Consider the following 26,816-nt stretch of genomic DNA (forward strand, 5'->3'; position numbering starts at 1 on the left):
CAAGGGTCCTGCACGTGCACGTTGGCAGTTTACCCCAGTAAGACTACAGGCTCCCCAGTTGTTGGCAGTAGCTCACCTTTAACAGGTGACCCTGTAAGGATGTTCATAGATAAGAGTTACCACAAAGGCCTGATCTTCAGAGAAACACCATTTCTCAAATGACAAAATTTTTGTAGGATCATGTCATTTATACTTAATATTGTACACTTTCACTGAAGTGAGGCAGAAATGTATTACTTAACTCTGTTGCATTTTCTTTAAACAAATGTTTTACTTTCAGTGACTAAAATAGCAAAGGCAAAGGCACTGAACACCCTGAAAATATAGAGCCAGTATATGTATTCTGGATACTTTTGTATCCAGGCTAAACAGTACTTACATATTAACATTTTGATCTTAAACACCTATTTGATTGTCTTATTTAACCAACACATGTGTCAGAATTTCATCATATTTTAAGAAGTGTGAAGCATATAAATCTAAGAAAAACTAGAATTGTGCATTTTGCTCTATTTTTTCACAGTACTACAAAATAAAGTTATAAAAACTCAAACTTCCTTAGAGACTCAAATAGATGGACAAGTCCTAAGATGTGTGATTCTGGAATCTATAGGAGTCCAAAAGGCTAGATACTGGGAATCTTTCTTTCAAGTAAAAAATACTGCTGTTCCACGGTGGCAATATGTAACACACAAAAGGAATATTCAATGAGAGTTGGTTTATAAGAAATGAAATCCTCCTTATACGAGTCAATTTTGGTGGCTATTCCCCCTAAAAATGAATAAAATATCCTTATACTTCATACTTGATACAGCAGTTTTACAAAGAACTGGACTATAACAAATTCACTTCTCTGTACAGCAGAAACTAACGCAGCATTGTAAAGCAATTATATTCCAATAAGAATTTTAAAAAATTAGAAAAATAAAAAGAACTAGATTGCAATTGGAAAATGAGGACCTTATTTTAAAATGAAGTTATTCCTTTGGAAGAAAGAGGAGGACAAATTATCAATAATTGGAAGAGTTTTTCCAAGGTGAAACGCAGCACCTTGTGAGCTCTGTTAGGGTACTCGGGACAGGGGGCGGGGCCAGGGCAGGGGGCGGGCCTACCGATGGTGCAGTGCTCTCCGTTCCAGCCCTGGCTGCATTCACACTTGCCGTCCTTGCAGGTCCCATGCTCGGCACAGCGCGGGTGGCAGGCTCTCTGATTGCACGCTGGGCCCGTCCAGCCTTCTTCACAGCGACAGGAACCCCCCATGCAAACACCATGTGAGCCACAGTCCACAGAACAGATTTCTAGATGTAAAACAGAGGAAGCAGGTCAAGAGAGGAGTAGAGGGGAGTGAGAAGGGGAGTTAATAAGCAGTGCTTCGTCTTCAACTCTAACCCATGACAGGGAAAAGCAAAATCCTTGAACGTAAGCACGAAAGTATTTACCTACTAAGTCATTTGACCTACTAAGTCAATTTCAGTATCGGCGGCTAAGAATGATAAACGTAGTTTTACTTTTTAAAATTTTATTCTGCCGTATTGGGCATAAAAGGCACATGATAATTATGCTATAAACAATGTCCTATATTTATATATTTGGGTACACACACACTACTAACAAAACAGAACATAGGATTCATAATGAGAAGAAAACACGCACACACACTTATATGTTTCTCAGAGGATGTTTTGGGCAGCCAGGAACACATGTACATATACATCAAACTGATATAAAATTTATGAAATATTCTGTGTCTGTGTATGTCAGGTGTTTAACAGGAGTTGGGTTTCACCTGGGTAGCAAAAATAGAAAAGGAGTTATTTTTAATCTTATAGTTTACATTTTTAAAATATTTAGAAACTTTCATTAGAAAGAATTTGTTATTTAAAAAAGTAAAAAAAAAAGAATCTATTATAGTATGCATATTAGCTTGGGTCTGACACACAAACAAACTGGTTAAATAAAATAAATTGTTGTTTTTTTTCCTAGACAGTATATTTGTACTGCTGACAGAAGTTGCTGAGCAAAACAATAACAGAAAAGCAGTTTAATAATATATATAACTATGAACTCTTAACATTTGAAAAGCAAGGTTTTCCAATTACTAGAATTACTGAAAAGAGCAGGAGTCACCAAAGGACTTTATAAATGGTAACAAGAAGTTAGGTCATTAAAACAGAATTCAGGCATCTGACATAAGTTTTTTCTTAAAAAAGTTTTCTTAAAAGTTTTTTTTGATGAGATCCAGTTAAGAGAGAGAGAGACAGACAGACAGAACTCTGAGGGTATTTTAGTTTTTACTTTTTACATATAAAGTTAAATAAAATGAACTATTTTTTTTTCTTAAGATTGGAAGACTATTGTTTAGTTTTGGTTTTCTTTCAATAATGAACATAATGAATAAAAACCTTACATCATTTCTAACAAACAGGAAATGGACTAGCTGAATTTCAAAATAAAAAATAGCCAGTCCCTGTTTAGGTAGTCACATGCATGATCCCACAGTTCCCCAGTCATTGGCCAAATAATATTTCTCAGACAGTGGACTTCACAGGGCTGCAGAATTTTTAAAAACTTGATCCAGGCTCTGACAGTGGTGAACACTTCTTATAAACAACAGTCAGGGCTATGAGCTGGAGGAGGGTGGTATGTGGTTTTTCACGCCACATTTTCCAACTCCTTTGAATTAAATTTTTGATTAAAGGATCCAAGATGTTTTGATTAACTTCAGAGGAACAGAACGTCACCTGAGCTTCAGAAGAGCGAGGTTTCTTTCTGAGGTTCCCTTTTTTATTCAATCTAATCAATTTTTCATTAGGGTGAAGGTGTTTATCAGCGTTTAGCACACTTGCTTTGAGCAAGGTGCGTCAATCTTTGTAATGAACTTATTAATTAGAGTTAATTTAATTGAAGTGGAATTGAAGGGCTAATTAATGGACAAACTGCTGCTGAAGAGAGAGGAGAGCTCTGTTGCTTTCAAACCTATAAACTTTCTGATGGAAATAATTCATTTCTTCTCTTTTAGCAGCTTAACCAAATGTTTCTTCAGGTGTAAAACCTATTCTATTGAATTTAGATCTCTGAAGGTCATTTCCACAGCAACAATACAGGCAGCTGATAGTGCTCTGCTTTAGAATTCAATAGGTTAGAAATGTGAAATGCTACTGCTTTTAAGTCACGAATGTAGACTAACAAAGGTGTTTTCCTAAACTTTCAATGAGAACTGTGCAATATGCAGACTAATTGGAGACACATGAATCCAGATGTTTTCACAGGATAGCCCTATGTGTATTTGAGATCTTTACTAACAATTGTAAGTAAGTTTTCTGTCTTTCGGCAGCTAATAGTAAAGTTTAATAAAGTTTTGTTCTGTGCTTAACTGCTTTCTCCCAAAGAAGTATATTGTGTTTATTAGTCAACTCTCTATATTGAGAATTTAGTAAGTGTGCATTTTGCATTAAGGATTTAAAGATGAATAGGATGAAGACCTTCACTCATTATGTCAAAACAGTCAGATATACAAGTAAAATTAGATCTTCAGCTAGCAAAATAGTAACAGCAGAATGAAAAAAATTAGTCTAAGTATGTAAAATAATGGTATGTAATTTTGGCAGCCAGTTTACTTTTTTAACTAACATTGATATCCTTTTTTTGGCTATTCATAACAATACCATTTTTACCATTTTATGAAGAAGATCAAATTAATTTTTGAGCTATTTAATATCAATTACAAACCATCCTTTATAAAATAATCCTGGTAATGTATTAAATAGCTTTACATGAAAAAAGGGGCCATTGTTCTGTTCCTTTCCAACTTGGAAAACTGTGGGAAACAAATAGAATGACAATATTTCAAACAAGTATTATTTTATAACTAGTATTATTATGCCTATTTCACTAATAGGCAGAGAGGCCTGAATCAAGTAGCTTTATACAAGTAACTGTATCTATAAACTTTAATTGGATTTTTACATTTTTAGTATAGAAGCTGAAAATGTAAATAAAAACCCCAAAGAAAGAGCTAAATGCCTATATTGCTCTTGTAATTATATTTTTTTAAAGTGGAGGACAAAATGAGCTGACATGTTATTGAAAATAATGCCATGCATCCATGCTTGATAAACCTTGGTTGGTGATAATTTTTTAAAACTCATTACTGAGACATTCAAGGTCCTCTGCAATTCAGCCCCCAATTTAGGTTTTTTTCACTCTTATTTATCCTATACACCTTGCATGTTCTGACAGTCAGGAATCTTCTAACCAGTCTCTGGTTCACCAAGCTCTCTAGATCAACTCGAGTGTCTATGAGGCAGTGATAGGCATATTGTAGACACTGTCGCCCTTCACAATTTATGGCCCACAAGATGAGGGAAGCAGAGGACGAGGAGGGAAGGAAGAAAGACTGAAGGAAGGAGGGGAGAGGGGAAGGGAAAGGGGAAGAAAAGAAAGAAGGAAAAAGAGCAAGAAAGAAAACTCCTAAGTTGCTCCTTTAACTATGATATCTACTTATGGGTTCAACAGAAGTTTTCCATCAATACCACAAATTAACCTATATAAGACTTTCTCTAGTTTGGGCTTCTGAGAGTCAATCTGTAACAGGTGAAGAGTAGTCGGTGAATCTTTCATGCCAATATTGACTCCTAGGGCAGCAGACACGTTACCCAAGTTCCTCAAAAATGCCAGGAAAGAGTGAGTTCAGAGCTCATGCTCTTAAGTACTTTCTACTGCTGTTCCCCTAGTCAAAAAATATTCCCTCAACCTCCACACTAACTGCAATCTTGAAGGAAAGAAATATAAAAAATCTTGTAAACTTTCAATATGCATCAAGGCAGGATCTAAATATTGACTGAAGTTAGTGCATTAGTCCATGTAACACTCAACAGAATACTAAACCGGAGCGTATTGGTTTCTAAGTATTTCATGTGTATTTATCTTATCTCCCCAATGAAACTATAATCTTCATTCCAGTATTCTTGCCTGGAAAATTCCCTGGATGGAGAAGCTTGGTGGGCTACGGTCCATGGGACTGCGGAGAGTCAGACACGACTGAGGGACTGAGCACCCAGATTAGAATAGCCTCTATCCATACTGTGGGACTAGCGAATGGTCACAGAATGAATTCATGGGCTGCAAACGGCAATAAACCAGTAGAACAGACCTGAGAGAAAGCATCACTATACATCACTTTGTAAAGCTCTCATTTCCGTGATGTGAGTAAATGCACACAAAGCTATATGAGCTCACAATGTAAAAATATATTTAAGACCACAGGTCATTTAGGTCATGGTCAAAACCTTGAAAGCCACTGTTCTAGAGGGCAGGAATGATTGATTGTTCTTTTATCCCATTGGGGCCTGTCACAAAGCCATGCACAGAGTTGGTACGTAAAAACATGACTGACTGAATAAAATTACTCCTTGCCATTTCTATAATCATACAGTGGCAATTAAAAACTCAGTGTTGAACTCTTACGTACACCATAAAATCTATATGTGTATACTCTTTATTGTGATCATATTAAGAGTCTTCTGTTGTCACATAATTTTTAAATTGAGGTTTCTCTGTTTATGAGATAATGTGCGTTAATCTCCAAGTTGTACGTAGGCCTTCAGAGTTAAGAAGAAAGAGGGATTATTGAACTGAAATATTTTTTTCTTTACAATAATACTAAAGGAGAATTTTTTTAATACTAAAAGAGAAATTTTAATGACAAATGATGAAGCCTGTTTCTTTCCATACTAAAAGAGAACAAATCTCATTACTTTTAACATTTCTTTCTATAAATGGTCACTTTAATAAAATCTATATTAAGTGTAATAAGAGTGTTTTAAAAATTATTGGACTAGTCAAAAAGTTCCTTTGGGTTTTTCTGTAAGACGCTATGGAAAAGTCCAAATGAGCTTTCAGCCAACCTAATAAAATATGGTGACCTTTGTGTGTGCGCTCAGTCATGTCTGACTCTTTGCAGCTCCACGGACTGTAGCCCACCAGGCTCCTCTGTTTCTGGGATTTTTTCAGGCAAACATATTGGAGTGGGTTGCCATTTCCTCCTCCAGGGGATCTTCCCAACTAAGGGATTGAACTCTTGTCTCTTGGGTCCCCTGCAGTGGCGGGCAGATTCTCTAACACTGCGTCACCTGGGAAGCCCATGGTAAACTTTAGCTAAACAATACTAAACACTCAAATGTATGAACCTCACCGTTGGAGCAGTCTGGGCCAGTCCAATTAGGGTCACAAGTACAGGAGCCACTTTCTTGAAGATATGTTCCATGGCCAGAGCACTGGTCTGGACACATGGTCTTGAGTATTTCACAGTTGTTACCACCCCATCCAGGATTGCAGTGACATTCCCCATGGATACACACACCGTGATTAGAACATCCAGGGTCTAGACAGTCAGCTAGTGGAAAGAAAAGAGAACCAATTTACCATTAAATCTAGGAGATATACACAGTACATTCAGAACAAAGAATTAAATCCCAATTTACCTGAACATTTTGGCTACTCAGATATTTACCTACCATTTGCAAGAACTTGTCTCTGAAAATGCAGAGAATTTATGCAATAAAGCATTCAGAGACATGCCATTTAGGTAATGGAGACTCTTACAAGGATTCGTAATTCTCACTTCTGCTTTTGAGACGACCGCTTTCCATTCTGCCTAATCAGAGAGTAATAAGCACTGGCTTCACTATAACAAAATCTGAATCAGCTGGCCTAATCCATAACCACTGAATACTGACAGCTGTGTGGGACCCTCACATGTTTGAGAAATAAATGAGTAGCATACCCTCTATCCTTCTTAATTCACTTTAATGTGCTTTAGATGACGAGATTTAATTTAGCAATTTGACTCAATAAAACTTTACACTTGTAGGGTCAATGGCCTGAAAATTTAATTCCAGAGACTTAATTGCATTACTTTGTGTGTGCAGATCAATAAAATCAATTTGACTGAAGAACGGAAATGGTGCTTTTCTGCTTTTTGAAAAAACTAGCTCAAATGCACTTTACGGTATAGTATCTTAACTATCATCATTATATATAGTTATGGAGCAAACCCATATATATCTTTTTCCATCAGTCTGTTATATTCAATATTCATCTTTCTAGAGATACCAAATGCTAACAGATTTAGAGGCTGGCATCAAGGTGAAAAATGGCAAAAAATAAACAGTCCACTGTCGGTTCCAAGACACAAGTTTTTGCTTATTTTCTCAGAGTGAAAAAAAAATTATTCACACAATTGAGAAAGAGCAAAGGGACTCCTTGGTATTTTTTCTTTTTATTAGGTAAAATGTTCATGAAGCAATGCCTCCATGAATATGGAAATCAAAATTACCTTCAGAAGGAGGCATATAAAAAGATTCATTGCCAAACTAAAGGTTACACATATCACCTGTTTTTTCTTTATGAATACCTAAGAATAGACTTCGGCAAATATTGACATGTTTACCTTCTTCGCAATTTTCTCCTTTGTATCCGGAGTTGCAAGCGCAAGAGCCCATGATGCAAATCCCACGGCCCCCGCACTGCGGGTCGATGCACTGTGTCGTGGGCACATCGCATTCTGTGCCCTTCCAGCCGCTGAAACACAGGCAACGGCCCTTGGAGTACTGGCCGTTGCCACTACACAGCACCGGACAGGCTGCTGTGAAATAAAGCACGACAGGGGAATTATCAGCCGCGTTTCCCATCGAGATTCGCTCAAAGCAGCAGCTCATCGTCGTTAGAACAAGCAGTATGCCATTTCTCCACCCCCTGACCCCCCACCTTCTTTCCTGTCTTGGGAGTTTCCTGAATGACTCATGTTTCTACAGCTTATTTATCTTGGCTTAAGAAAAGAATCTACGTCGCATACCTCTTGAACAATCCGGACCCAGAAATCCTGGAAAACAATGGCAGGTTCCAGAAACGCACTCTCCATTTCCATGGCAATTTCTGGGGCATTCCACCACAGACTCTGAAGAAAAGAAAAAGAAGTGATCCTTGCTGTGCACCCTGCCTCCTGTGCAAGGTAAACTGTCACTTGGATCATTTTAGCTATATCTTGAAGGAAGTACGGATGGCTGGCTCCATAATCCCAGAAAGGATTCATTATACCAGATTGTCTATGTGCTAAGTCGCTTCAGTCATGTCTGGTTCTTTGTGACCCCATGGACTGTAGCCTGCCAGGCTCATCTGTCCATGGGATTCTCCAGGCAAGAGTACTGGAGTGGGGTGCTGTGGGGAAACATCGTGTAGCCAGGATGGCGAAAGTTGAGCTCTCAGGCCCTCTCGCCCCACATCCTGTAAAGAATGACGTTGTATGGTTATGTAATAGCTGAGATCACTTATAGCACTGAGCATGCATATCACATTGCACCTGCTTGGCCATGGGCCACTTTGGTTCTGTAAATGTATACAAGCCCCACCTGAGAAACCCCTTTGCTGCTGCGCCAGTCTGGAGAGAATAAACATGTCTGCAGTTTCTACAGCTCCTCGAGCTTTCTTACCTACCCTGGGTTCAGTGAACAGTGTGGGAAGTGAGACAGTTGCCATTTCCTACTCCAGGGGATCTTCCTGACCCAGGGGTTGAACCTGTATCTCCTCCACTGGTAGGCACATTCTTGACAACTAAGCCACCTGAGTCTCTGATGTCTCCTCCAGTGGCAGGCAAATTATCACCAGTGCCACCTGGGAAGCCCCTAATACCAGATTATTTGAATAGTAAAGCAAAACACTGCTAATTTCAAACACAGGTGTTTTTAACTGTTTTTGTGATACACTCTCCTTCTCCAAGCTGCTTTCGAATAACACTCTTTCAGTGCTTCATGGTATGTCAATATATGCATAAACAAACAATTAAAAAAAAACTTCTCATAATTACTTCAGGCTCTAATATCCCAGGACTCACTCAGGACTGGTGAAGGTAATTTAGTTTCTATTTAACACAGCGTTGAGGCTGGACGCCTGGAAGTGATACCTGGAAGATGGTCCTTACCTATCACAATGGTGTTGAAGGACACCTGCTCTGCATTCTTCCCATCATTATAAAAAGCCAGATGCCAGATTCCGGAATCCAAGTACTGGATAAAGCCGGCCTCGTGGAGACTGACAGACCTCGCCTGCCGCCCAGCTCTTTCGGACTCCAGCAGGTTCCGCTGCTCTCTTGCGATCAACCTGCTGCCGTCTAGGAGCTCCACAAAGTCATACTGGGGACGGGGACAAGGAAACCTGTTTAGCAGTCAGAAATACTACAATGGCAGGAAAACGTTCCTGATGGACAGTCCTTCTAGGTGTTGTATTTACAGGGGTGATGGAGATTACTGCCTGCATACCATTGTTGTATTTAACATCACGGACCATTTCGTCCCTTAATTTTATTTAATTCTTCCGACTGATGGAAAGTTCGTGAGTTTAAGCTATAGAGAACAGACCTGGGGTTTGCCAAGAGGCAGGGTAGGGGAGGGATGGAGTGGGTGTTTGGGACTGCTGGGTGCAAACTATTGTATATAGGATGGATAAATAAGGTTTTACTGTATAGCACAGGGAAATATACTCAGCATCCCACGATGACATGGAAAAGAATGTATGTATAACTGAATCCTTTTGCTGTATAGAAATTAATACAACGTTGTTTTATCAACTATACTTCAATAAACTATAATTTTTTTTTTTTTACAAAATTTGTGAGCCTAGGTAATTTGGGGCTACAACCATAAACCTTCATCATTTTTACTTAGATATTAGATGATCTCTTAAGGTTTTTCTCCTAATTAATACTTAAGTAGTAACCACTGCTACTGAATACTTAATTCTGTGCCAGGATTATTTTTGATCATCATTAGCAACATTTCTAGGAAGACGTTATTGTTTACACTTCAAAGATGAGGGAAACTGAAACCTGAGCAGGGTCAGATAGCTGGTCAGTGGTGCAGGTGGTTTGTGAACTGCAGTGAGCTTTGCTCCAAAGCTTGGGCTGTTTCTACTACCTGACTCCACACCTCTCTGTGACCCTGACAGAACCACTGCAAGCGCCATGGAGAAAGCCAGCCATGGAGTTTTACTTAGTTGCAGTTAGATTAAAAACATATAATAAGATGCCTTTACATCTTTGATCGGCTCTTCTGTCCATGGAATTTTCCTGGCAAGAATACTGGAGTGGGTTGCCATTTCCTTTTCCAGAGGAGTTCTGAAAGGATGAGCCAATTATTATCATGAAGTCAATCATCAATAAACAATATTTATTCTAGTAAGATTAGTCATGAACGCTGGGCAGCTGGAAGAATTTAACCAGAGAATTCAAAGGTAATTTTTAAAAAATGTGATGTGGCTGGTAATAGTGGGACAATATTTTGTAGTCAGAGATAATTCAGTGAATTTGGAAGACACTGCAAAGACTTTTCCAACAGAGTTTTAATAAAGTTGTTTGACAAAAGTTTCTTAAAAGTAATTAGTCACTGTCTATAGACTTTTAACCCAGTTTCACTTTATTCCTGAGGTATGTATTGATGGTGAAAAGTACACTACAGCGCTATCTATATAAATCATTAATGTTAGAGCACTGCACGTGTGAATCATTAATATTCTACTTTCTGATAGATTCCTTAAATGGAATTTCATCAGAGGTCTATTTAAGGAAAACTTATTTATAATGAATTCCTTAATACAATCAAATTGGAAAAAAATCAGTTGTTGGGATTCAGAAAATCACAGTTTAATTCGTTGCCAGTGTACATAGACCTTTTCCTGTTACTACTGGACAGAATTTAGAATATCTAATTCAGCTTCCAGCATACTAAATTTTAAGTATAAAAGCATTTTTTGTTATTTTTTTGGTGCAGTCAAACTATACTATAACATCATTCAGCTGTGAGGAATGTAGAAAAAACCATAATGTGATTAGCATTCAAACTTTTTTTTAAATTTATATCTTACAAGGATGAAGATAATGACTGGTGTGGATACTTGAATTACAAAAATTTCACTAGAATTATATTCCAAAATTATCAGAGGAAATTAACTCAGCACTTCTGAATGGTGCCTCTGTCTCAAATAAACCATTCATTTTCTTATCAGTTTTAAATAGTTGCATGAGCATGGCAAAAAGACCAGAAAAAGTTTCTTTTGATGGTCCCACTGCATATAAACATTTCTTTCCCCTAGCATAAACACAGTAACTGAAAAAGTGAAAGGGAGGAAATTTTGAATTTTAGTAGGTCTTTCAAGCCCTGTGAAGTGTCACCTTTCATCATAGAAATCACCATTTTGCATCATACTTTGAACAGTAAACTAAGGCTGGAGTGGTAAGCATGATGCTTGTGGTGAGGAGTAGCTGGTGGTTGTGGAGTAATTATCTACCCAGCTCTAGGCTCTTCCCTGGGGACGTTTCACACGCAACCTCAGGAGGATATTCAAATACCTAAAGATAAGTTTCCTATTTAACACTACAGCCATTGCTACAAAGAAACGCAAGTTATATGGAACAGAAATTTAGTAACCTTTGTTCTTTGGGTGTACTGTAATTACTTAAGGGCAAACCTGAGTTTTGTTCTGTAATACCTATTCATAAGATTCTTATGGATTTTGTGTGCAGCAAGTCTTAGAATCTTGTTATTTTTAGGACAAAATTCAGTCTCACCACATTGGGGGAGCGATCATGAAACAAAGCTTATACTGAAGGTATCTTGATGGTTCGTTTCTGAACAGATTATCCCTATTCTTAACACGGTTCAGCTACTAAAATCATGAGAACTCAGAATCTATGAATACCTAACTGTGCTCTCAACTTTTTGGTGGTGGTTTAGTCTCACTGTAAACACAGAGGAGGAAGTGATTTTAGAGATCACCTGATTCAACTCTTTCATTTTACAGACAGACACCGAGTCACCAGGAAGTTAGACTTGTTCAAGGTCACAAGGTCAAAAAGTGGCGACCCAGGTTTCTGACTCCCATTCTAAAACATCTTCATGCAAATGCACTCAAAGGATACAGTATGCTATTAACTGTATAAAGCGTTTAATTGCTTCCTTAGGCTTCTAACTGTCCAGGAGAATGAATTGGGCATCAGGGGGAAGGAAGTCAATTGATTCCTTGGCAACAGTCACACGGACAGTTTTATAACGGGTCACAAAGACTTTCAAAACTCAAGTGATTATTCTGAATGGTTGGCCAATTTTAATTATTTCGGGCTGATTTATTTAACGTTCCCCAGAAACAGAGAAATGTTCAATTTGGGCTGCTTTATAGCATATTTCATGTTTAAACACTGAACTCGGAAACAGCTGTTTGCTCTGCTGATCCTGAATAAACTGGAGGAAGGAACTCTAATAACTGTGGAGCTTAAGAAAATGCATAACCTACTTAAACACATACATTGTGGGAGAAAAGAAAAGTGAATATCACGTGTATTGTGTTTAAATACCAGAAGAATTATGAGAAAACCTGAACTACACCTTTTATTCCCTAGTCTTTTATGGTATATATAACTTGCAAAAAGTCAATTCTAAATCTTTAAATAAACCTTTAAAGTGCTCAATGCATTAATTTTTCCTGAAATTAATTTTTGGAATTTACAGGTTACAAGCTTGCTATTATACTTAGAGGTATGTTTCTTGAGTTATAAAAATGATCATACATGATTCCAATGGAAAAAAACTTTTTTTTTTCTATTTCACTGGAATATTGTTTACTAAATGTAATCTGTCTGCTATAACTGAAGTCATGGAGAGCCACTTCTACTTAAGAAAAGCTTGTCATTACATCTTAGTATCACCTGTAACATGAACTAGAGTCAGATGTAACTATAATCTAAAATTTACAATTGGACCCTGCCTAGTACATAGTAAGAGGTGTTTCGATATGTGAGCATTAAAGGCATTAGTTTAACAATGTAGATATGAAAAATGTTAACTCAGAAAAATGAATACACCAAAGCATGGCATTCAAAAAATTCAGTTGTATGAATTATATATGTACATGAAACTTTCTTTAATCCATGACATTAGAGAAAGCATGTTCAAATTTTTCTTACTCATCTTTTTTAAAAACTATTTTTATTAGTATATGGAACAATTTTTCTTATAATTTATATTCTGAGGTTATAGAAAAAGCATTTCTCACAAATTTACATCATATAAAGCATCTGGTCTTCATTTAATACATCAAATTAGTCAGCATGAAATTCCACGGGTAAATAACTGATTTTCAGGCATTTTAATTAACCATCTATCACATTTTTGGAATTCCTGTTTTTTGAAAAAGTCTAGGCTCTAGTTTTGTGGTAGGTAATTTACATAATTTCTGAGATGTAATGGCATATCTTTAAACCACAATTTCCAATTTACATTCCATGAGTCAGTACTGAATCATGAAAAGGTCTATAGGATTATTTATTTATTATTATTATTTATTATTTATTAATTGGTGACAGTTGTGAAATGATTTTCATGAAAGCAAACTGACTTTAGTTATTTGAACCTATAATATAGGAGTATTTGAATTGTTTTAAATAATGTGATCATCCTTGATGATCTATGAAAGCTTTTTTGCCTCTGTATTTTAGTGTTTATCATATTTAGATGAGGAATTGTGGCTTGAGTTGATAAAAGTTCACATTATATATCTGTTTATGGTCCCATAATTTCCTTACAAAGAGTAAATCTGACATAAAGTAAAAACTATGTATTTTCAACAGAATACACACATGTTTGGGATGAAAATGTCATGTATTTATTATATGAACGTTGTATGATCTTTGGAAATGATCACAGAATTGTTCTAAAACACTTGGAAAATCCATGATGTTTTACTACCTAGATGATGTTCAATATTCATCAGGTTACTCACCAATTCTGTACATTTTAATCAATCAATACTGATTAAAGCGAATCAGAAAGAAAAAGCTGTTCTTCCTACTAATTCAAAAGTCTCAAGATAAGTGTCACCTACATTCAAAACTCTCTTCGCTGTAACACATCAATACAAAAGTGGTCAAAGAGTTAAATAGGTGCACTTAAGAAATGGAATGACTTTAAAAATGCAAACTAGCAGTTTTCAATTTATCGGTAATAGAGCCTACCTGAGTGTGCGAGGGTGGTAAGCCTTTTCGGCCATATACTCCAATCAAGGCATCTTTCTGAAGAGAGATGTTGAATTTAAGAAACTGTGGCTGATCTATAAAGAGTTGTGATCTCCAGAAGATACCGGGAGGAACCTCTTGAATCGCTCTTCGGCCAATATCAAGTTCTCCAGAATCTATGGTATTATTTTCCTGTGTAAATCCACCTAATTTTCCTGAATGTAAGAGATTCATTGAAAAAGAAGGGAAAATTAAAAAGAAACAGAACCAAAACTAAAACAGCCTCTGACTTTCCAAAAATTTTTTTCACTGAAATGCTCAGAAATTTCATTCCTTCTGATAAATGAAATGCTCTTCTTTATTTCTAATTTTCCCTTTAAAAGGTTTTTCTCTGTTAAGATATTCTTCAAGTAATCCTGATTTAGCACATTCTTTAAGATATTTAAGTCAAAATCCTTTTACTTTCCCCCAAGGTACACCTATTGCTGCAACTGTTTTCACACTTACAGTCTTTCTTGATCATTTGAAACATAATTATCTTACAAATTATATGTGGTGTTATTTCTTGGGAGAGATTAAGTCTGGTACTTATCAGCCATTCTAAATATACTATAACCCTGCAAAGTGTAAATTAAGGCAGAATGGATTATGAAGATTTCCAAATCAATCAAATTCAAAATTCAGATGATTGCAAGTAGTTGTAAATTATTTTAATGACAGAAGAGAGTCTTCTGTCTACAAAGAACTATTGATTTAACATTGGGTTCACTTTGGAGCATTTACTAGGGACACAGAATTGTAGGTATTAAGAAGAAACATAAGCTAGAGAACAGGATCTTAGAGATTATGGACTTCGGCTTTGATGCCTTCTGTCATCAAGCAAGTGATTAGCTGGTTGGAAAGACGACACCTACAAACTAATGAATGACTATCTTAAGGAACGTATGGTTAAGGGTCAGAGCAAAGTGGTATCACAGAAGGCTGGAGCTGGAAAGATGCCACAAAGGGGCGGGCACTGAGCTCGACTTCGTAGGACAAGTAGGATAAGGTTTCTGAGAAGAGGTAAACTTTGTAATTAAAAACATGCAATGGAACTGCACACGTGTTAGGGCAATGGTAAGCAGATCCATGTTGGCCAGAAAAGAAGCCTAGAAAACTGGTCCTGGAGTCAGACAAACTGGAGTCTGAACCCTGACTCTACCGCTAACTAGCTGTGTGACCTGAAGGTGTATACTAAGCTTCTGGTACTAAATCTCATCTGTAAAAGTAACCATGCACTCACAGGGCTCCTCTAAGCTTTACATGAGGTATTCTATATAAAGCACTTGGCTCTCAGAAGATATCAAATGAATGGAAGACATCAGTGGATTTGTCATGGGAGAAATAGAAGATAAAACTGGAAAAGCAAAAATGGTATCAGATGGTGGAGGCCCCTGAATGCCAGGTTAAAAAATTTGGTCTTCTCATATTCATGGATTTTTTTATTTTCAGTTCCATCAAACAGCATTATTCCACCCCTTTTCTGGAAGTAGATGGTTTTGTGTGTGTGTCTATGTGTGTGTGTGTGTGTCTGTGTACAAGGAGATCAAAATAGATGGTTTTGTGTGTGTGTATGTGTGTGTGTGTGTGTGTGTGTGTCTGTGTACAAGGAGATCAAACCAGTCAATCCTGAATATTCATTGGAAGGACCGATGCTGAAAATGAAGCTCCAATACTTTGGCCACATGATGTGAAGAGCTGACTCATTAGAAAAGGCTCTGATTCTGGGAAAGATCTGAAGGCAGGAGGAGAAGGGGACAGAGGACGAGATGGTTGGACGTCATCACTGACTCAATGGACATGAGTTTGGGCAAGCTCTGGGAGATGGTGAGGGACAGGGAAGCCTGGTGTGCTGCAGTCCTTGTGGTTGCAAAGAGTCAGACATGACTGAGTGACTGAACAGCAACAATGTATGTGTGTGTATATATATATAAAGCATTGTGTTACTATGCATATAATTCATGGCACATTTTAAAAACAGACACTTGTAGAACACAGGGAATTCTGCTCAACGTTATGTGGCAGCCTGGATGAAGGGGAGTTTGGGGGAGGATGGACATATACATATCCAAACAAAAAGTATATATAAAAAACAGTCAGTATTTTCATGTCAAAAAATTTCAAAAAATCCCAGATACTTGAAATCGGAGAAGGCAATGGCACCCCACTCCAGTATTCTTGCCTGAAGAATCCCATGGACGGAGGAGCCTGGTAGGCTGCAGCCCATGAGGTCGCTAAGAGTCGGACATGACTGAGTGACTTGGAGAAGGAAATGTCAAGCCACTCCACTGTTCTTGCCTGGAGAATCGCAGGGATGGTGGAGCCTGGTGGGCTGCCATCTATGGGGTCATGACTGAAGTGACTTAGCAGCAGCAGCAGCATATACTTGAAATAGATTTACTATGGGTAAATTACACTTCAATGCCACAAAGGCAGATTTTTGTTCCTATGTCTTGTGTGTGTGTGTGTGTCTCTGTGTGTGTGTGTCTGTGTGCGTATGAGACCAGGAGAAACTGAATTCAAGATTAGTCATGAAGGAACCTTTCTACCACAAAAGTTTAAGGTAGATGTCCAGGTTATGGCCAAGAGGGTCTAGAGTAACAACAAATCACACTTATGGATGAGTATGAAGTCTGGGGGAAAGTGTGTTACTGCTAAGTGTTGGGATTCTTTTCTACCTGGACTACTGCATTCTACAGTGACACACGGCCACCAGGTCAAAGGACAGCTACAGCTAAACAGAGATCCATGAAGTTTCTGAGAAGGTGAAAGGTGACACGAAGTCATTATCTCAAGGCATTAAAGTGCAGTCGTGTGGGAACCCTAGAAGTGGAGAAGTAATGAGAATACAGTTGTAATAACCCAGGTAGGTAGCGGGAGGGGGCTGTACAAGAAAGCTTAATAAAAAGTCATTATTAACAGTCTCACTTCCTCTCTTTTTTTCCTGATGTCCACGCTCATGGCAATTAACAGTCCTTCACCTGCCAGGTCTATTTTTGTTGAACTAATTTACCAATATAAAATGCTCTTGAAAATAAAAGTTCAAAACTGGGTTACAGTAATCACTGTAATTTTTCATGTATCAACTCACAGACTATCAACTATGCATCACTTACTGAATTTTAAAATATTTATCTTATGATATTAATATTCATTTTAGCAAAACTAGAATATATAGATAAAAGGATAAAAAATATAGTCCTATACCGAGAGAATATTTTTGCTTGCTAGCAAACCAAATATCTTTATTTATAGAAATTTTTAAATACCTGAGATCAATGTCTGCTTTTCATTTTGGAAGCTTTTGCACAAGAACCTACATTTGTCATAAAGTAGTTTTTACTGAAAAGATTAAGGAGGGGGGAAAAGGGAATTAACTTTTAGTGAGAATCTATAACATGCTAGGTAGTTTCATCTATATTATGTATTTTAAATTTCAAAACAACTCTGTGAGATTGATACTATTTTGAGATGAGGAATTTAAGGCTCAAGAAGTAAATTATAACCCAAAGGGACGGTTGAGTCAAGGTTCAAATAGAAGTCTGCATAATTCCAAAACTATGTGTCTTATAGAATCACCTATATAACCCATGCTTTTTATTAAAAACAAATACTTATTTCAAATTATTAGGTTTTAAATTTATCTATTTCATATAAAATCAGGTGTTAGCCCACTAAAAGACACCAGAGAAACTGCTTAGCTTTCAGTTTTAGGACATAAAATTGTACTTATTTTTATTGGGAGGGAATGCTAGGCTTTGGGTGCCACGGTTACTATGACCTAATATTCTTCATATTATACGTGTTGCTCAGTCATGTCTATCTCTTTGTGACCCTGTGGACTGTAGCCTGCCAGGCTCCTCTGTCCTCTGTAAGTTTTCCAAAAATTAAGACAGTAATCCTTTTGAATGTCTAGTATTAATGATAATATAACAATCTATTAAGTCCTTAAAGGGAAACATCACATACACACACGCAGAGAGAATATAAATTTATGACTTTTTATCAACCTAGACACACATATTTACTTTTAATTTAGTTAACTTTTCTTCACTTCTAATGTGTTAAATAAACTTATTGTATACTTATTACATGCCAGACACTATTCTAAGTTTTTGACATCTACCCTTTTATTCACTGTTGATAAAGTGAAAGTGAAGTTGTTCAGTTGGGTCTGACTCTTTGTGACCCCGTGGACTGTAGCCCACCAGGCTCCTCTGTCCATGGGATTTTCCAGGCAGGAATACTGAGGTAGGTTGCCACTCCCTTCTCCAGGGGATCTTCCTGACCTAGGGATCAAACCTGGGTCTCCTGCATTGGAGGAGGCATATTCTTTACTGCCTGAACCACCACGCAAAATTCTTTGCATTATAATTTATTATAAATTCCTAATAAGTTTTGGTTGATTTCTACATATACTATTTTTCCGCTAGTACACGTATTTACACGAGATCATTCATATTTAGACTCATTCATTATGTTCACAGATTTCTAACTCTATTATTATACATTATTGCCATTAACAAGTTCTATTGTTCCTATCTGAAGCTTATGTGATTTAATCTGCTCTCTGGTCTTGATCCTATCTACTGCTGCTAGAAATGGCTGATAGATGTTTTAACAGTGCACCCATGCTTTGAGAGCTGGTCAGCATTAGCTGGTGCTAATCCCAGCACTGTTTTCCAAAACATCATCTTTGCCCAAGGGCATTAGCTTTGGAAACAGTAACCAAGTTCTGATTTCTAGGGTTTCGGGTTTTGCTTTATGCTTTCTTTATATCCTGATTTTGAGGTGTTAAAATCTTTCTCACTGCAACAATATGTGTACCCACTTCTCGGTCGAGAAGTGTATCTACTTGTACAGTTAGTCCCATTGTTAATTTAACAGGTGGCTCTTTTTCAGAAAGAAGGTTATTTTTAATTGTAATACAAAAGAACCAAGGTTGAGTGGACTGTTTCTTTTTTGTCTACCTGTAATGGAAAAATCTTCCTAGAATTTCAGGGTTCCAGTGCCCTTGGAGGTTATCTGGTCCAGTATTCTTCAAACAAGAGTAGTTCATACCCCTATGGAACATGAGGACTTTTCAATGTAGGAAAAAGGGGAACATTATTTTATGGAAATTATTTCTAGAACCTCAACAATTCCCATATTTAGACTTCCATTACAACAGACAGGCATACTTTTCACATATCCAGAATCTTTCTTTGATACACTCTCTTAGAACATAAAGTTTCCAGTGTGTCAAACAGGCAAAATTGAAAGTATTTTTGCTGATAAACATTCTTTTTTTTTTACATTTTAAAAATATAAAATTATTTATGTTAATTGGAGGCTAATTACTTTACAATATTGCATTGGTTTTGCCATATATCAACATGAATCTGCCACAGAGAGACACAGATGTATAGAACAGTCTTTTGGACTCTGTGGGAGAGGGAGAGGGTGGGATGATTTGGGAGAATGGCATTGAAATATGTATAATATCATATATGAAACGAATCACCAGTCCAGGTTTGATAAACATTCTTTAACCAAGACACCATAAACCCAAGGAAGGTCTCTTTTGTTTTTCCTGCCATACACGTATTTCTAGCAAAGGCAAAGTGCAATGAAGTTAAGAAACGGACTATTTAAGACTGCTGGCAGGTTTTAACATCGGATGCCTCAAGAGGGAGAGAGAAATCTTTGTTTTTGTGCCCTGTCACCCACTCACCCATTGTCTCTGAATGCTTTTCATCTGCAGAAGAGTTTCATGATTGCAAAGAGAACATCAATAAAGTAAGAAGTATTCACGGCAATGATGCCTTATTTAATCCAATTGTCAAACTCCTGGCAAGGCTCTGAGTTTTATCCATCTCTCTACTGCCTACCTAGCATAGGAATTCTGAGCTGAGATGGTTGTGATAAAATTTATATTAATTTATTTGAACTGAAAAAAAACAAGTCAGACTTTTTATGGAAGAAAGTAAGTTTGATTTTATTGAAAACTAGCTCTACCAGTAAATTAAATAGTGAGTATTTCCCATACATTTGATGAGCTAATTAGAGATACTAAAAGTATATAATATGATAAAAGCATCCAAAGAGATTATAAGAAAGGTAAATGAAAATGAACAATGGCTCCATTTTCTACTGCATTCTGTACTATCAGATAAAATAAAGTGCCACTAAGTAAAAGAATAACATATAATTAGTGGTTTGCATTTTGCTAAGCCTTGGTGAAGCCTTTTCTGGTGTACTCAATGGAAACTGAGAAATTTGGATTGATTTGGAAAACTGCATAAAGAATCTTTTTGAAATCAGGTAGCTGCCAATTCCTCACTTTCAATAAAATTGAAGAAGAAATGTGGTGGAATTGACACTTGTAGACCACTAAATATATTTTTTGGAAATAGATCATTATGCGATTTTTAACAAAGGACTAACAAGGACTTCGAATAACTGAATGAGACACCTTCCTAAAACTATTCTTCCATTCCCATCTGCTTATTTTGTAGGGAGAGTTCTTATGTTTACACTTATAAAAAAGGAAAAACAGGAATAGAATTGATATTGAAATTTGCTTTGCTCTTGTAATAGGTAATATTCATCAGTGAATACATAAACTGTCTGAAAAGTCTCCATCTCATTCAGAGAGGTATTTTTTAATACATTTTCACTTTTTATATTTAATAATTATCAAAATGCTGACATTATGTATATCATAATTAGGTTGATTTCAGCCAAATATGTGCAACTGATAAATGGAAACAAAATTCAGTATAGAATGAAACAGATTAAAAAAAAACCACCTAAGAGTACTATGGTTGCAGGAAATACAACTCAATACACATATTTTAGACTCACAAGAACGAAATAGTTTTAAGATCACTGATCTAGCTTATCCTATGAAATGTGCTCATTTTTAAGTGCCTATCAATGTCTTTCTGCTTCAAATTATTACACTATTTAGAATCTAGGATTTATTTTGAATTGAGGTCTCAAAATGTCTCTTTCCTAAAAGGTAGATGCCGACCTGACCCTCTCACTATAATCAGTGATGCACAGAGATAAGGACATCACAGATTTCTCTCTGCTTAAATCCATGGAACTGGCCGCTAATATTAGTACAACAATCCTGCTAAAAAGCCTCTATCTGAATGTCAGGAGACTAGAGTTTTGTGAAGGTGCCTTGTTTTTTTAAATTCTGCACTGCTGCTTTTCAAGTCATGGCCCTCCTCTCATTCGGCCAGGTCAAGCGTGGTCGTTGCTGTTAGCATTTTCAAATGCTCTTTATTGATTGTAAACACACCTGGAAGTCAGCGTGCCATTGACATCGTTTGATAAACTTGTAAATACTTGGACAACCTTTTCCTCTGAAGCTCATCAGTCCTCCCAGATAAAAGCCTGGAGACAGATGTCTTTCATCATGTCCTGAATTCCAGAAAACTCTGGCTTCAGAGGAAATGAAAGGAGGGCTAGTTTTAGTGCTCGCCATCCTCCCTTACTGAGATCACTCCATCCTTAAGCCCCCAGAGTCTGAACCTGGGAACGATCACAGGAAATACGAAGGTGGTCTGTAGGTTTTACCAAGAGAAAAAGGAGGAAGGATGGAGGAAAAAAATAGATGGGGCAACAGGCTGCCCTGTAGTTATTCTAAACTCAAAGTGTGTGGGTTAGGAATCAAACCAATTAAAACCTTCACAGTTAGAGTGCGATGTACCACGTCTTCAAACACAATAAAGTATCATCTTGAAGGTTTTCCCCCGCCCCCATCCTGTCCTGTTGTGCCTCAACGTGGGAGCCACTGGCTGTCTTTTCACCTGCTAACTGTGATTTTTCCTTTCATCAGTAAGTGTGTGTCGCAACAGTCTTAATGTCTTAAAATACGGTTGTCAGAGTGTGAAAACATAAAGAGGCTGAGTACATATAGCTATTGTTATTCCTCTCCTTCTTATGAGATTCCTAGTTTATATAGAAACACATCAGTAAAGTGGCATTTCTCAGATAACTCCATTAAATAAAGGACTTTATACTCTGAGACATTGTATAAATTATAATTTATAACCCCCAGATATCATAAGGACAAAACAGAGTAGTACTTAAAAATCCTATCAGTAATTTAGGGGGTTTGGTATCTGTTTGAGAATTACTCTATGACATCAGAAAACCACTCCAAGTTACAAAATACTACTCTTTGGGGTCATAGATATCATGAGCTTGCTGCCTGCACATCATGTGAGTGAACTGGCCTATACTGATTAAAATGAAAAGGCAGAAAATACATCCAACTCTGAAGGTCTAACAATTGTCAAGGAAGGTAAATGATAATAAATATCATCTTAGGTCCCACAGAGGCACTAATAATTAAGGCATCAGGAAGCAAGGTTGGGCATTTATAGACAATCAATAGCCCACCCTCCAATTCTATGAGCTAACCTTGAATTTATACTCTGACTTTGAGATCTCTGAGAGAAAATATCTTTTTATAAACAACCACATGCCATAACTTAACATTATGTATACAGAGTGTTACATCACAAGCTAAGTGAATTAAAACATTACCTTGCAAATGTAGTTTAATGGACAAAATCAATGTAGCATCTAATTAAGCAGCTATTATACAATGCAACAACATAAATACTATATGCAATATTGAATAAAACTCAATACTCTTGAAGCACTGTTAGCCCCATTTCTTCAATTCATAGGCAACTTTTAACTTGCTCTAAAATCTAATTCTTTGAAATTGGCTTGTATTTGGGAAAATTCATACATGACGAACAATAATGTAAAATTTAAAAGCAATCTGAACCTTTTTTTGTTTAAAGAGGATGAATCACATAGTTTTTCAATTTGTTCTCATACAAAAGGGGTTTTTAATTATTTGCTGACATATAATTGACATGCAACATTATATTAGTTTCTGATGTATAATGACTTGATAACTATATATATTGTAAAACAATTACCACAATATGTCTAACATAGACAGTCACAATTTTTTCTGTATGTGATGAGAACTTCTAAGATCTACTTTTTCACAGCTTTCAAATACATGAGACAAGTGGAGGAAGGGAAGAGATTGACCCCAGACACTGTCTCTGCCCTGTCTCGCTTTCCCCAGAGGTTAGGGGGTAATGCCTGGGCACAACCTCCCATGCGCCCCTCTGTCCCTGCTTGTGTGAATATACACACTATGGCTCCATCGCTGAATTGTCAGTTCCTGGCAGGGCCCCTACTCAAAAGCACCATGCGGGATGGGGGCAGGAGGGCTGGGTCAAGGAGACCCTGAGAAGGAAGCCCCAACTATGGGACTGCAGGAGGGAAAGAGTGGGGGCCCCCCACCTCATCCTCATGGTGACTAATTAAAGTCACCATGTTGTATATTATATCCATGACTTACTAATTTTGAAACTGGAAGTTTCTATAAAAGTTTTTTTTTTAACTTGGAGAAGTCATTTGCCAGAGTCACACTAACCGAAATTGATAGCCTTCATTTTGTCTTATATTAATGTGCTGTGCTCAGACACTCGGTCATGTCCGACTCTCTGCAACCCCATGGACTGTAGCCCGTCAGGCTCCTCTGTCCACGGGATTCTCCAGGCAAGAATACTGGAGTGGGTTGCCATTTCCTTCTCCAGGGGAACTTCCTGATGCGAGGATCAAACTTGCATCTCCTGCATTGGCAGGCAGATTCTTTACTGCCAAGGCATTGGGGGAAACCCAATAAAACTTTAGGATGTATAAACAAATAAGCAAAATGTGTACAATAAGCATTTTTCTCTTCCGTTTGTAAGAAGTACCATACATGTGTGGTTAACAAGTGGCATTTGATCATTCACAGGAAACATCCACTTTAAGAGACACTCTAAATTTCAATCTATATAAACCCAAAAGAAATACTTTTAATTTCTGTATAGTTACTGATCTGTTCATATTTGTGTTATCAGTGCATTAAAGATTAAACAGTTGTTTAAAGTAATTATATTTCACTTAATTGAAATTTCCCAACAGTTTTAATTAGGCCAGCTTTTCTTCACTCGTCTTTAATCCACTGTGTGCTAATTTCCACTGTCACTGTCATCAACCATTAGATTATAGTTTATTTGAAATATATAGCACTTGGTATCAAACATTCTACACAGGAGCAGTGGTGGTGGTATTATTATTACTGTGAAAATCTAACATTTAGAAACGTCCTCTAAAATCCCTCAGCCTCCCTAAGAAAGAAGAGAGGTGAATATATAGCACTTGGTATTAAACACTCTATACAGGGGCAAGAGTGGTGGTATTTATTATTATTGTGAAAATCTAACATCTTCTAAAATCCATCAGCCTTCCTAAAAAAGAAGAGGGGTGTCATGAAGTATTATTATTAAAACAGAAGATGGAAAAGCTAAGAACAAAAAAATACGGTAAAAGCATTAGTCACAGCCAGTGGGTACATGTCAAGTAGCTGCATATATAAAATACAAATAAATATACTATATAGATATATAATAGCTTCTTTTCAGTCTTGCAAAGAAATCAGCCACATGAGGATGAAAATAACTGATGCCAAAGCAGAAGAAATATTCTAGATTAGAAACAAAGAGGAAGGAGAGCCAGGGAAATGCTGAAAGGCAAACAGCCTGTTTCTCATGTGACGGAAAACGGTGTCTTTATCTGGTTGCTTTGAGATATAAAGTACTTTGACATTTTGCAAAAAGTCAGAGAATGCCAAATGCCAAGCATAAATACAAGCATGTACACACATATAATAAAAATAGCTACATCAAATAAATATACTTACACATGTACACATTTTTCTGGGTGTTTATATTGAAAAAAATGAAATACAGCATTCTCTAACCTCATAAATACCAATTTTTAACCTTGGAACCAATTGATTTGAAAGCCTGTTAGCTTAAAGTGTAAACTTTTGAAAGTTTAGAGAAAGGGCAAAGCTGAGGAAAGGTCAATAAACGATAATCCTTTAATGTGTTTTGTATGTAAAAGCGTCTAAAACAAAATGAAGATGGTATTCCAACTTCACATACTAGCTGAATGAAGAAAACTCAATAAACCCAAGGTGATATAAGAGATGATACACTGAATTAGAATCTATTTACAGACTAAAAATAAAACAAAACGCACACTTTTGAAGGAAAGGCAAAAAAGCCTAGCCATCGACTCAGAAGGCAGAGCACTGTATAAATCCTATAATAAAAATGTGAATGTTCAAGGCTTCAAGTAACTGGATGAAAGTCACTCATTCAAAGATAATATTTGTAATTCTAAAACCTCTTCCTTCTCCCATACACAACTGGCTCTAACATGGGTAAAAATAAATTTATGGAAAAGAAATGTTAAAAGAAAAACACAGGACACGCGATTCTTTCTCTTACCATTGTCGCCAGAAGGTAATGACACCGTGTTTGTCGGCATGGCATCAGAATTCACTTTTCCATTCTCAAATGTGTCATTTTCTGTCTGCTGCAACTGCCAATTGAGGCCAAAGAGATGCATTGCTGGGGGTAAAAAACACACGTTGTTTAAAGGTCTGCTGCTTCCAGCTACAACAGCAAATGGTACATCTGTTCATAACAAGAGTCACATGTAAAGTTAGAATTACCACGTTCTGAATAGCAAGAGTCATATGTAAAGTTAGACTGTCCATACTCTGAGTAACAAGAGTCACATGTAAAGTGGAAATGTCCATGTTCTGAAATGCCAAGGATTAATCGCCTAATAAAAATCGGAAAACAGTTCCTCACACAAAGGCAATTCAGGCAGCAGTGCAAGGCAACATGGCAGCACTTTAATAAAGATTTGATCTGATTCGGCTAATGAGCACTGGGAAACTCTTGGAATGAATCCCTCTGTGCTCTGCTTTGTTCCGATTCTGCCACTCACCATCATCTAAGTGAGTGGCAGGACAGGACCACAGGCCCCTTGCACACTTGGTAGGAACATTTATAGGTTCTTAAGAGTTGGCGATGGACAGGGAGGCCTGGTGTGCTGCAGTCCACGGGGTCGCAAAGAGTCGGACACGACTGAGCGGCTGAACTGAACTGAACTGAATTGAAGAGACATGGTGCTCTTCACTTGGACTAAACTAACAATTGGTCTCACAGATCAATATGGTGCATGAAATGGTCAACATGGATTCAGATGCACAACATACAGTAATATTCTAATATTCTTAATTTAAGATGAATAATCTTCAAATCTTCGACTTACAGTTCAGCACTAACACAGATCAAGCAACATGCATGTGTGTCAGATTCAGTTCAATTCAGTTCAGTCACTCAATCTTGTCTGACTCTTTGCAACCCCATGGACTGCAGCACGCCAGGCCTCCCTGTTCATCACCAACTCCCAGAGTTTACTCAAACTCATGTCCACCAAGTTGGTGATGCCATCCAACCATCTCATCCTCTGTCATCCCCTTCTCCTCCTGCCTCCAATCTTTTGCAGCGTCAGGGTGTTTTCCAGAGTATCAGGTAACTTCACATAAAGTTTTTGATGTAGGATTGATAATCTTATAAATTTATGTATAAATTCATATATAAATTTTACATGTTTACTAATTTTCTTTATGTAAAAATCTTAGCAAATAGCTAACTAGAAGACTAAGTAATTAGAAAGAGAAAGGTAACAATTTATTATTTTACATATTTTTATTTTATTCTTTAAAAACATTTAGAATAATACTCACTGTCACATTAATCATTAACACTGAAGGTTCATTTGTGCT

At 37.0% G+C, this 26,816-nt stretch overlaps 1 protein-coding gene across 9 annotated transcripts in view; it reads right to left on the reverse strand.

Moving 5' to 3' along the window:
* TENM3 (teneurin transmembrane protein 3) overlaps positions 1 to 26,816 on the reverse strand; it is a 454,861-nt gene that overhangs the window by 110,456 nt on the left and 317,589 nt on the right. For 8 of the 9 annotated variants that reach the window (XM_068971252.1, XM_068971251.1, XM_068971249.1 and 5 more), the window contains 7 exons: positions 25,465 to 25,587; positions 14,057 to 14,271; positions 8,978 to 9,188; positions 7,856 to 7,957; positions 7,451 to 7,645; positions 6,194 to 6,394; positions 1,113 to 1,298 (listed from right to left, as the gene is read on the reverse strand). In XM_068971252.1, the coding sequence (XP_068827353.1) occupies positions 1,113 to 1,298; positions 6,194 to 6,394; positions 7,451 to 7,645; positions 7,856 to 7,957; positions 8,978 to 9,188; positions 14,057 to 14,271; positions 25,465 to 25,587 (1,233 nt within the window). Of the gene's footprint in view, positions 1 to 1,112; positions 1,299 to 6,193; positions 6,395 to 7,450; positions 7,646 to 7,855; positions 7,958 to 8,977; positions 9,189 to 14,056; positions 14,272 to 23,605; positions 23,656 to 25,464; positions 25,588 to 26,816 lie in introns of all 9 variants that reach the window. The other variant, XM_068971253.1, reaches the window with a different exon arrangement.

This window comes from Capricornis sumatraensis, chromosome 4 (genome assembly GCF_032405125.1).
Source record: "Capricornis sumatraensis isolate serow.1 chromosome 4, serow.2, whole genome shotgun sequence".
In the NCBI taxonomy this organism is placed as follows: Eukaryota; Metazoa; Chordata; class Mammalia; order Artiodactyla; family Bovidae; genus Capricornis; species Capricornis sumatraensis.